The sequence below is a fragment of the Boleophthalmus pectinirostris genome, unplaced genomic scaffold (assembly GCF_026225935.1).
Source record: "Boleophthalmus pectinirostris isolate CB_2022bp ecotype Guang Dong unplaced genomic scaffold, ASM2622593v1 HiC_scaffold_8, whole genome shotgun sequence".
In the NCBI taxonomy this organism is placed as follows: Eukaryota; Metazoa; Chordata; class Actinopteri; order Gobiiformes; family Gobiidae; genus Boleophthalmus; species Boleophthalmus pectinirostris.
The window spans coordinates 35,250,420-35,262,964 of NW_026571515.1; the positions used below are offsets into that span (position 1 = coordinate 35,250,420).

General features: G+C 39.0%; 1 protein-coding gene across 1 annotated transcript in view; it reads left to right on the forward strand.

The window, feature by feature from the left end:
- The window catches only part of LOC110154017 (plexin-A2-like), a 171,283-nt gene that overhangs the window by 112,635 nt on the left and 46,103 nt on the right, over positions 1-12,545 (forward strand). The window contains exon 16 of the mRNA XM_055165940.1: positions 11,148-11,214. Coding sequence (XP_055021915.1) covers positions 11,148-11,214 — 67 coding nt within the window. The remainder of the gene's footprint in view (positions 1-11,147; positions 11,215-12,545) is intronic.

Consider the following 12,545-nt stretch of genomic DNA (forward strand, 5'->3'; position numbering starts at 1 on the left):
TGTAACTGGGTGTATTTTCCTATTTCAACTACAAAAGCGCTTCCATTCCATTCCATTAGTAGATCATTTTACTTGTAATGTGAAATTTACTTCTTTCTTTCTTAATTTCTTACTTAATTTCTTTAGCTTGGCAAGATTTGAGTTTCTGTAGTGTATGGGCTGAATGTGCAGGATGGAAAACAAGGCAGTGTCAATTATTGGTGAAAGTAGTGAGCAGTTAATGGGACTGGAGAAGAGGATTGGAGTCTGGATGTAATAGCGTTGTGTTGAGAAGCCAGAGGCCAGATTGTATGTTGTAAATCTATGGAATGGGCTCGAATGCTCCATTGACTATAAAATGGCATTTTCTTGTGCGTTACCACGATCCATATATATGCATTATGTAGCATTATGTTCCTCTATTGCTGTTTCTTTCATGTGACCATTGACTAGATGTGTTTGGATTATACAGCGTCCTAATGGGGTGTTTTTAGAGTCTGGATGCAGTGGTTTTCTACTCTCAAATTGGGGAGATTGTGTGTGTGTGTGTGTGTGTGTGTGTGCTTATGTACGAGGAGTATGTGAGATAAAGAAGTCATATAGAGACATATAGGGAAGATCAAAACATTTTTTTTTTTTTGCCAGGATCCTGCACCTTTAGTGTGACCCAGAATTCATATAAGGTTTGAACAAAAGCATAACCAAAATTAGACTATTATATAGACAATTTGGACTGTTGCCATAGCAGTAAACAATTTAAATCAAACTATTATATCTTTTGAAGGGTTAAAAGTCCTCAAAAAGCAGATAACAGGAAGCTGAAACTTACGCAAAGTTGTGAACGATCAAAACTAGTCATGGCAATTGACTATTAAAAAAATCCAAATGTTATTTTAAATCAAAACGTATGATATAGAATTAAATTTTACTATAATTTCACTTATTTTTAAATGGCCATAAGTCTTCAAATATGGCACCTGTAAAAAGAAAACAAAGACCCATGCATCAATCGTATATTGAGTTGGTGACAGTTTACATTATATTACTATTTTCTGATCTATATCTGTTGTTTCTCCATCACAAACAGACCATTCACATGTTTAACACACAAATCCTGCATGTTTAGGATGAGTTCTTCTCTCAAACTGAAAATACTCTGTTCCAAATTGTGATGTCATGTGGTAATACAGGAAGTGCTTCACTGTGTTTTTAAACTCCATGCACCTTCACGAGAATTATTTGGAGAATTTCAGCTCTGGCATTGCTAATCTCTACTGAACAAAAGATAAAAAGTAGCTGTTACCTTGAAAACTACAACTACATGACATCACAAGGTGGAGCAGAACATTTGGAGCTTCGGAGATGTAGACAGATTAATAATAAAGGGTTACTCAAACATGTGAGTGAAACAACTCCGGGTATGTTTTTGAGGACTGAGCTTGAGGTTTCTGAGGCAATTTTATGTAATTTAGGAACTTTAATAAAAAAAATATATATATATAATACATCAATTTAAAAAACTTGCAATTTAGTCTACCCCATATTGCAGAGGTCTTGGACTCGAGTCAGACTTGAGTGACTACTTTTAGGACTTGAGACTTGACTTGATAAAATGGACTAAGAGTTGGGACTCGACTTGGACTTGAAGGTCAATGACTTGAGGCCTGTGATTTAAGAAGACTTGAGAAGCACTTTTAAATCTGAATTTGAATTTTCTGACTGTAATGATTCACTCTTCACATCTTGACAAGACATTTAAAAAGGAAAATATTTGCATTTCTACAACTCTTATATACTCTTTAAATACTCATATATAAATATACTATGACTTTATAAGTACAATTTCTCTTAAAATTCATATAAATTGCAAAAATCTAAGCTGCTTTGGTTTAAAAACTTGAAATGATTTGAAGCTCAAAGTAATTGGACTTGACTTGGATTTTTAAGCCAGTGACTCGAGACAGAGACTTGGACTGGCCTGTATTTGACTTGAGACTTGAGGACTTGTGGTCAAAGACTTGAGACTTACTTGAGACTTGCAAAACGATGACTCGGTCCCACCTCTGCCGTATTGTTATTTGCTATAAATTAAGTGTCCGTGTTAAGAATACGGCCGTGAATGCTTTCGCTCCTGCACCCCATTAACAAAACCACTTCCTGTAATACCACACTTTTCTCTATGGTGCATCTCTGTTTGTTTTGTCAGCCTCTTTGCGTTATTAGTCTCAAACGGTCGTTAAGAACTTCTGATTCTTGACGACCGCCCACACAACACATTCAAAGACCAGCCCCAGCTCCGTCCTCCCTCCTTCTCTAATAGCGTTCTTTTAATGGAATCACACTACATTACTCCTATCACCTTGAGACTTTTCCATCTCAAATCACTCTCTTTTTTTTCTCCTCAGCGTTTTTCCTAACGAGTTTTTCGCCCATGCACAACCGCGTACAACATTATTAACAGGTCTTCCATTGTGTTTGGCAATAGGAGACATTCCGCTGGCTGCTAATCTAGGAAACTACACCCCCACCTCAATCAACCAATGAGGGCTTCAGAAAGATGCATGGCCTACCCTAAATGCTACACAGGCTAATGAAATCTTGATGCCCATTAGTAAAACTCAATTAAGTGAGAAGGAAACGGAGGATAAGAGGAACAATATGCGCTAACCCACTCCCCCTCTCTCAGATTTTTAAAGAAAGGATATTAAGAACTGCCCTTATACAAAAATGAGCTTTAGGGACTTTGGGGACTTTGCTGAGCTTATTAAAATGCCTTTCATTAACTTTCAACTGACTTAAAACCCCACCGTGTAATTTATTCTTGTCATAAAATACAGTAAATAAGAGCATGGATGTTTTCACTAAAAGCATAACTAAACATGCCGACTATAGCTTGAAAAGTTCTTCACAATTCAGTTCAACTCTTTGGGTCTTCTGGAAAGTAAAGTAGAAAACAATGTAAGTGTTATTGTATTGAAGACTAAATACTAAAGGACTTAAAAACTAACCTTATTTTTATTTCTATATTTTGCTCTCCTCTTTACATACCCAAATGTTTAAACCTTTCTACCATAACTTCATCACTATTACAAAATAAAAGCCACCACTTACTACAGGAGAATTTGCCCGATTTTGGTTGCGATTTTGTGATTCGACTTTGTGTCTTTGTGTGTGATTTTGAAGCCGCTGTGCTCCTCGTGTGCGTGGTGTGACTGTCAGATCGTAACCACCAAACATCAGCAACGCTACGGTAACAGCCAATAAAACAGAGCGTCAAGGGCAGACAGACTGACGGACACAAAGAAGCAAGATACAAACTCAGGACATAGCGAAAATAATGAGAAGACTTTATTACTAACCTCTCGTAAAGTGCAGCATCTCATCCACATTATCCATAGAATTTGTCCTCTGCAAATAATGACATCCAGTCCACAAAACTGAGCTGTTAATCCAGTTTGAGATGTTCTTTGAAAGTAAAAAGGCAAGAGTAGTTCCTCGCTTGTTTACATCCACACAGCGCACAGATCGAGGTGAACCTGCAGATTAGCGATAGTGACTCTACTTCTTTTGTACTTTATGGCCAATCTTTTATGCTTTAAAAATCATGTATCTGAAGTATTGTACTACATTTCACAAATAATAATGATGCAGTTTCGACTTGTGCTCTGATCTTTTGAACACTTACGAGTCTCAAAGCGAGTGGACACGAGGCGCGCTCACATCTGTGTAGCCTGTGGTCCGCAGACATATCCTGCTACAGTCTTTGCGATCGGAGATTTTAAGTCTCATAAGATTCTCCTCGTGTCTGTGGTGTGCGTTTTTGTTGCCCGTTTAAGACCGAAAAATCCTGTAGTGTGGGGCAGCCTTAAAGATACCTTCCGTCTTTTCTCTAAACCCAAAAAACACCATAATCCTTCAGCTGACGTAGTCCAGACCAAGTCTAGCTCAACATGTGGAGATGGGTCCTCTGCTCCAGGCTGGTTGCCACGGTGACACTGAAGTATGCGAAGGACACATTTCCAGATTGAAGATTTTATTTCCGTTGTCATAGAAAAAACAAAGGGCAAACACTATAGCAGTCGCGCCGCCATTTCCTCACAGGGACGATATGTTGTCGAAGTTTTCAGTTCGTCCAAGAAAGGGTGGAAGTAAAAGGCTGGAGACCAACTGGACGTCTTACGCAGGAGAAGTTTATTTACCATCAATAATACGAGACCGGGGGGACCTGAAAAGTCAACATAGTATGATTTCAAGGAGGAGGTTTAAAAAGCAAGTGGTGAGACTGTGAAGGCCAGTAGACACCGGTTAGTCAGCAATATGCCACAATTTAGAGAGTGGTATGCCAATGGTACGCCAAGGGAAGATCATGGTGTAAACATAGCTTTTGTGTCAGTATTAAACTGAGATGTACGTGGAAGATAAATTACTTAAATTCTCTTACATGATTAAGTGTATAAAACGATGCAGTGGATGTATAGATCACCTTTCAAGACCTACACACCACTTTCATTCTTGTCAAGGTGGGTGAAATGTCTTGCTTAAGGACGTAACAGATTTTGGCCCAAGCAGAAATCAGTCTTTTGACCTTCAAGTTGAGGGACCATTGCTCTAACGAATGAGCCTTTGTCACCCTTTATTGAAATGATTTACCACTGAAATTTGCTATTTAGTTTAATCAGTAACAGTTGAATTGGCTTTTGAATATATCTTTTGAAACTAGTGTTATCTTTTATAACCGAGAGAAGGACGTCACCACATTCAAGATCACACAAAATATTCAATGCATGTGTTTATTCTGCATGCGAATAACTTTGGGATTTGGACGAGTGTTCCAGTTATTTTTTCTCAAACATTTGAAGTCTGACTATTCCTCTCGCTCTACTGATTCTCTTGATGTAAAGGAGTTGGGGAGAACTCACTACACCCCCTGCTGGCCTGTCTGACTACACATATTCTGCCCTCCAGCTTTGATTTCACGGAGAGTTACCAATACACACGCTATGAGCTTGTTCAAAACACACCAAATAACACATGCAAGTCAATACAACCGAAAGGCAAAAAGATGTATCGAGTTGGATGCGTCTAACCCTAATCCTGACGGTCTGTGTGGTTAAAAAATAGATGTAAACTCAAGTGGGACAATAGAATATTCTCGCACACTGTCGGAAAGCAAGTTCTGAGTAATGTTATCTAATATTATCTTGGCTAATAATAGAAGTTTGAGCCTATTCAATGAGGCAAAGTATACTAACAACCTGCATGAGAAGTTTTTGCAAGATTTTCTCTCCTGGGGGAAGTTGGAGACCACTTCACTAAGCCTATGCCTATTCCTGTCAGTATGTGGAAGGCAATCTAACAAAAATATGCTAAATTGACAAGAATTGCCCTATGCCTATATTACTAGTGTCCTATCTGATGCACGCTGGATTATTTTTCTACATTTTTATGCTTTGTATATAATGGCGAAAGGCATATGAAGCTAATGATTGTGGAAAAATTTGCGGAAATGAAACGCTTTGTGCATTTGTGGAAAGGGTAGATGTTTTTGCTTTTCTCTCAGCTGGATGTAACAAAAGTTTGATTTTTCGTCTTGTTCGTCTGGTCTTGTTCCGCTGTTGTGACATTTCAACCAATCAGAGTCAAATAGTTGGCATGACTTTCTGTATTTTTTGAATGCTTTCAGTGAGAGACATCCCAGATTGATAATGTGTAGAACTCAATTCAGAGTGACACACATGACAACCTTGCATAAACCAGGTTCATAATATTCTACATATGTACAGTGGTCCTTCGTTCATTGCGGGGGTTACGCTCTAAATATAGCCCGCGATAAGTGAAATCTGCAAAGTAGTCAGCTTTATATTTTACAATTATTATATCTGTTTTAAGGCTGTAAAACCCCTCAGCACACACTTTATACACTTTTCTCACACAGGACAGTTAATTTTACATCCTTCTTAAAACTTATTGCTGCTGTCGTCCTTATGTTATTTTCCTCCTTCTTTATAAACTGAAGATTTCTGTAAGAAAGTGATTTTCTGTAACGGAGCCCTACAGCGCAGAGTTCTGCACGGGTCCATTTTTGGAGACCTGCAGCCGCGCAGTACAGCACCACAACCGTCCGCGCCGCCTACACCTGCCCGCACCCACGCATTAACCCGAGATTATATCAAACTTTTGCGCTGCATATGCCACGTATTGAACCAAGACTAAACCAGGACTAACCCGGGACTAACCTAGGACTGATTCCAGGACTAAAGAGGAAGACTAAACCAGGACTGAACTAGGATTAAAACAGGACTAAACCAGAACTCACTGTTGGGACGGGTTCAGGGGTGACAGCAGGAGAAAGGACCGGGCTCAGAGCTCCGCACCTCATGGAGCTAATCGTGGCCATTGCCCAAACGTGCTTTTCACTCTGAAGTCCAAGATTAGTCCTGGTTTAGCCCTGGTTTTAGCCCTGGTTTAGCCCTGGTTTAGTTCTGGTGTAGTCCTGGTGTAGTCCTGGTTTAGCCCTGGTTTAGCCCTGGTTTAGACCTGGTTTATTTCTGGTGTAGTCCTGGTTTAGTCCTGGTTTAGTTACCTGGTTTAGTCCTGACCCACCCGCATATAATCACTACCCGCCCATAATCAGGATGCAGGGAGAGGGACACAAAAAAAAAAAAAAAAAAAAACAAGCATGCACAATTGCACAAAAAAATCTGCAAAACAGCGAGACCGTGAAAGGTGAACTGCGATATAGCGAGGGATGACTGTAAAACGTATCTGTTTTCGTGAAGTATTTTAAAGTAAGGTTTTAACTTCCTGTTTCCATGGAATCGTGCTAGTGACGCACCATCTATGCATTAGCTGACTTTATTGTCCAGATAGAGAACTTTGTCCTCTGCGTTTGACCCATCAGCTGCAATTTCACTTTCATTCCTAACCAAGAGCACACACTTCTCCGACATTACATGATTGAAATCCAATGATACTTATACCACTTTTGTCCACTCTCTTCCTGTCTGGCCCTGTGCTTCTCTGTAATGAGACTTCACATCATTCACTCGTCTCACAGTCTAAAATAGCCCTTTTGTCTGCACCTCTGGCTCCAACCGTCCAACTGGGACGTCTTCCACTGCCAGGCCTCCAATAGGACTCTGCACAATTATCCCTGTAATAGTCATAATCTCCCTTCAGCTCCATTCTGAGCCTCAATAGGTAGGTCTAATCACTTGGCACTATTTAGCTTTGAATTTGCAGTCTTAGCTTGTCTTTAATACCTGACTTTTTTGATTCTGACTAAGCCTCTCCATCACATCCGGACAAATAGATCATTGCCTGACGTATTAAGAGTGATTTGTAGCTGGTTGTTGGTTGGCTTTGCAGAAAGAGAAGAGAATAAAACTTACAAATGTATCCTTCTCAACTCGCATGACAATAGGTTAAAACCAGAAGAATTAGTTCGATCTCTGGCCTTTCTGTTTGCAGTTTGTATGTTCTTTCTGTGCCTGGGTGGGTTTCCTCCGGGCACTCCAGTTGGCAGTGCAGGATGGGTCAAATGGAGAGGACAAATTTCTCTACGGGGACTTTCCTTTCTTTCGTTTCTTTTTTGTTTAAACCGTGTCTGGAGCAGTTTAGTTGGAACATCATGTCAAATTGAACTTAAGGGCCTGTTCCTCACTTTTAGCTCTTCAACCAAACAACAAAATCGTGTTGTAAAAGCAGTTTTATGAGTAAAAAATAGACAAGGAAGCAAATGCCATGGACAGACAATTTTATCCAATCAGAGTAGCTGCTGAAGATCTGTCCCGGAAAGTTTCTCTGTCATGGAGTCAGAGAAGGAGCTAAGAGGGCGGGGTTAACCGTTCATTCAGTATGTTGGTTCAAAATCAGGTACAAACCCTTTAAACTCAAATTGACTGCGTGCAAAATTTGACTTTGGAGTTTGTATGTTTTTGTCATGCCTGTGAGGACTCCTCTGGGTGCTCTGGTTTCTCTTACCACTATAAACATGTACAACAGGCTCCCCTCTGGGCAAAAACTCCCCTGACTAAAAAATATTCAAACTCACTGTGGGAATTGTCTGGTAGAGCAAAGAATAAATAAAAACTAGTGTGAAGTTATCAGCCTCTGTGCTACTGCTTTACACAGGAGATGGTGGGTTTGTTTTTCTCTGCTCGAAGTGATTTCTGTTTATTTTTATTATTTCGTGCAATAAGACTTTTGACATTTAAAGTCATACTCATATCCACTCACTAGGAAGAGGATGAATTTATTAAGTTAGTTCCCTGGTTGAAAGTTTTTTTTTTTTTTTTCAGTTTAATTTCTCCCATCCAAAAATAGGCATATTTCTGTGTACATACTGCTTTAAAAGTTCAGTTTATTCTCAGATATTATTCTGATTTCCAGCATGATTTACCTCAACCACAGTGATTATTTGTATTCATGTATTAAAACTCAGAAATTACGCAAAATTTACTCTTGTGAGCTTTAACCCATGTTAGAATTTCAGAAAAATCATACCTGGAGTTGTGTTTTGTTTTGTTCGCACATGTTTAACACACAAATCCTGCATATTTAGGCTGCTTTTTTTGCTTCTCTCAAACTGAAAACACTCTGTTCCACCTTGTGATGTCATGCGGTAATACTGAAAGTACTCCACTGCGTTTTTAAACTCTATACACATTCACTAGAATCAGTTGGATTCATTTCAGCCCTAGAATTGCCAATCTCTACTAAACAAAAGGTAAAGGGTTAACTTGAAATCTTGACATCACAAGGTGGAACAGAGCATTTTGAATCTTGGAAATATATAGACATGTGTGAATGAAACAAAACACAACTCCAGGTATGTTTTTGATGAGGTAACAACATATCTTAAAGCTCACGAGAGTCAATTTTCCGTAATATAGGACCTTTAAACTTAAGTCAGCATTTGTGTAGGACCATTTTAAGAAGAAAAGCCAAGCTGTTTTTTGCATCTCCATCTTTTCTTCTGCCCTCGTCCAGAAGATCTCCAGAAGAACTACCCCTTGTTTCATCCATCTTTCACATTCATTAAGCGTTCCCGTTCTCGCCTGGTTTGTTTGTCTCTCCGCTGCACACCTGACTCATGTCCTCAGCTTCTCTGCTTCTCCGTTCCTCTGTTCCTCTGTTCCTCTGTCTTGGTTCTAATGACCTCGGGCTCTAGTGGAGTTGTGCGGTGGGATGGGAGACACGGGAGAAGTGTGTCCGCTCGTGTGCTTTGAGGTGGAAGAGGAGACAGGAGGGTGGCGTCGCTCTTGTGTGTGTTTTCACGGCCAATCGACTCCTTCAGCCACTCTAAATATGATTGACGGTGAGGCAGAGAGGAGAGGCAGCACTGTAAAAAAGAATATGGCTTAAATTACATTTTGTTTTATTTTTAAACTATATTATTTTTAGTATTTAGATATCAGACTTGCTTTAAAGGTGGTCTAGGTAACTTTTTCTGTTTGTGTCTATAGAAATAGCATTTCTCTGAAAGTAGTGTTCAACAGTATGTAATTCAACTTTTCTATCTTGCTAAGAAAAAATATAGAAAAATTCTAACAATGAGCGGCGTCGCCTCTCCACAGATCTTGAGCAATTCAAGAAGTTAAGAAGTTTAACACCATAACATCACCATAAGAAAGGTTACATAGTGCACCTTAAAAGTAATCTTAAAAGTCAAAAAAATTTTGGACATGGGACCTCATTTCATTTTTCCTCATTGAGCCAGAGTGTTGGAGATGTGTGGAGACACTTTTTAAAATATTCCATCCAGTCCTTGTATTTGCAGAGGTCGCTAGGCTAGTGCATGTCAATGGCCATAGTTAGCCTGGCACTAAAAACAGTCTTACCCACTCCATAAAACACCCGAAGCAAATCTGTTATTACACCAGACTGTCGATGTAAATGTCTGTGTTGATTGAATAATGTTTGAAATAAAACTAACCTTGCAGCACATGAATCGGCGCAGGTTGAGGGACTATTTTCTCAGCAGCAGAGGAATTTTAATTTGCCGGTAAGATAGGTGCTAGGTGATATCAGTCCGCCGCTGCCAAACTTTCTATCAGGAAGTACAACTCACTGTTGCTGCTCAGACATAAATCCTTCAAATGCAAGGTTGGTTTTACTAATAAAATTATGCTATCAGTACTAGAGGTATTCAAAAATATCATAATATCAGTATATTGTATAATTTAATGTGATGATACGTATCAATATTGTGGACGGCTGTATCGATATATCGTCAAGAGTATTTTTGGTATATTTTATGAAATTATTTTGTTACAGAGCTACAGTTTTGTTGCTTGTTTAGTGGAAGGACACTCGTTTTTGCGACACATTTGATATTTTCACTGTTTTGATTATTAAAATATTTGTGTTTCATATTCACTTTGCACAAAAAGTGGCTTAGCAAAGACTTTTAGTATCACAGCCATGATTTAGCTTTTATTTTTTATTGAACTGTATCGAAATCATTTTGAAATATATCATATGCACTGTATCGAGATAAGTATCATATCGTGGCTTATGTATCGAGGTATGTATCGTATCAGCAACTTCTTAATGATACCCAGCCCTAATCAACACAAACATTTACATCAACTGTCTGGCGTAATAATTGTTTTGCTTCGGGTGTTTTGTGGAGTGGGTAAGACTGTTTTTAGTGGCTGGAATATTTTAAAAAGTGTCTCCACACGTCTCCAACACTCTGGCTCACTAGGAAATGAAGTTCTATGTCCAAAATTCTGGACTGTTCCTTTAACAGGCACTTCTGTCTTCCATGAAAGGTGTAATGGGGTAAGAGGTGATCCGGCGTTACCTGGCTGTGACCGCGCTCATCTCCCCAAACAGCTGAGACCTGTCACTGCTGCTGACGTCCTGCTGTGTTTAACCACTCGTGAATACACACACACATAATATACTCTCCTCCCATATACGCTCCTATAGACAGGCTCAATCCACACATGCTCTGTATAATGTCTCCTCTCATATACGCTTCTATAGACTGGCTGACGCGCACTCTGCCACACAATCGTTTACATGATCACAGATGGTCCCTTCACTGTGATCACATGGTTTGAGGCGATACCACCAGGAGAAATCTCTAAAGACAAATATGATAAAATAATGAACATGCTCCAGAAATAAGAGTTTGGTGTTTTTCTGTGTTTTTACAGGACTGAGTCTGTGGCAGAGAAGATGCTCACCAACTGGTTTGCCTTCCTTCTTCACAAGTTCCTCAAGGTAAGTTCAACAACACAGCAAGACTGGAGATCTGATTGTGAAAATTCTAATTGTTTCTTCAAAATATCAAGAAAATTACCAGATAAATTTTTAAATTTGTAATCTAATTTATCAGAGCCTCCTCAGTCAGTGTTTAAGATGATCCAGGTGTAAGCACTTTTAATCTAATCCAAGATGATATTCAAAATAATTCCTTTAGTAGCGGTCGATAATGATACCAGCATCACATCCCTAAATAAGAGAACAGTCTGGAAGTGGAAGCTGAAGTTGTAATCAAGGACAAAACATTAAATGTTGCACAAAATCAAAGGATAAAGCAGAAACTAGAATACAGCAAATCATATATGAGAAAAAAGTACAAAGAATACAAAAGGTCACATTCATTAAAATCAAGATAGAGCTTTTGTCACTGGAAAACTTAGTCTATTTCAAACCTACGAATACTCTAAGACAGAAACTGGTCCACCCAAAGTACAAAACACTGAGCCACAAACAAAGCAATGTGGTCTACTCCATTCAGTACAGTGAAGACTGCAGTGAACGCTACATTGGAGAATCTAAACAGCTATTGCACAAGAGGATGTACCAACACAGATGAGAGAGCAGCAGTGGACCTCAGTCTGTTGTACATTTCCACTTTAAAGCCACGGGCCACTCATTTGAGGACAGTGAGGTACAGATTTTGGCCAGAGAAATGAATTGGTTTGAGAAAGAAGCTATTTGTGTTAAGAAAGACAATCCTTCTCTAAACAGAAATGGAGGACTCAAGCACCATCTGTCTAATATTTACAACTCCATCCTCAAACCTAATTCAAAGCAAACAAGAGAGCAATAGGTGTAGCCAGGTCAAGTCCAGAGTTGAGGGAGCACCATTATGGCCATGAATTGTTATGATAATTAGACCCCACATTCTGTACAGGTCAATAGGCATAACTAACAGAAACTTTAAACAAGTAGGTGTGTTAGTTTCAGAGTAGTTAGTTAGCTCCTCCCTGCAGACAGATATAAGAAAGTGTCCACCAGCATTCTGACCAGAACTGAAGAAGAATAAATAAAACATTCAATAAGGTTAGAGAACATTTATAAGTAGCAGTTAAAAGAAGTTAAATTAAAATATCTGTACTTATAGGGCTCATATTGTGCTATTTTTTTTTAAATGTATGCTTTACTGTTACCTCATGAAAAACATGCATCCACTAGAATCATTTAGGTAGTTTAAGAGCAGGAATTGCTAATGTTAACTTCAACGCTATCGCTTCATGACATCACAAGGTGGATTTGGAGAGGGTTTTGAACTTTCAAGATGTAGGCAGACCAATAATGTAAAAAAG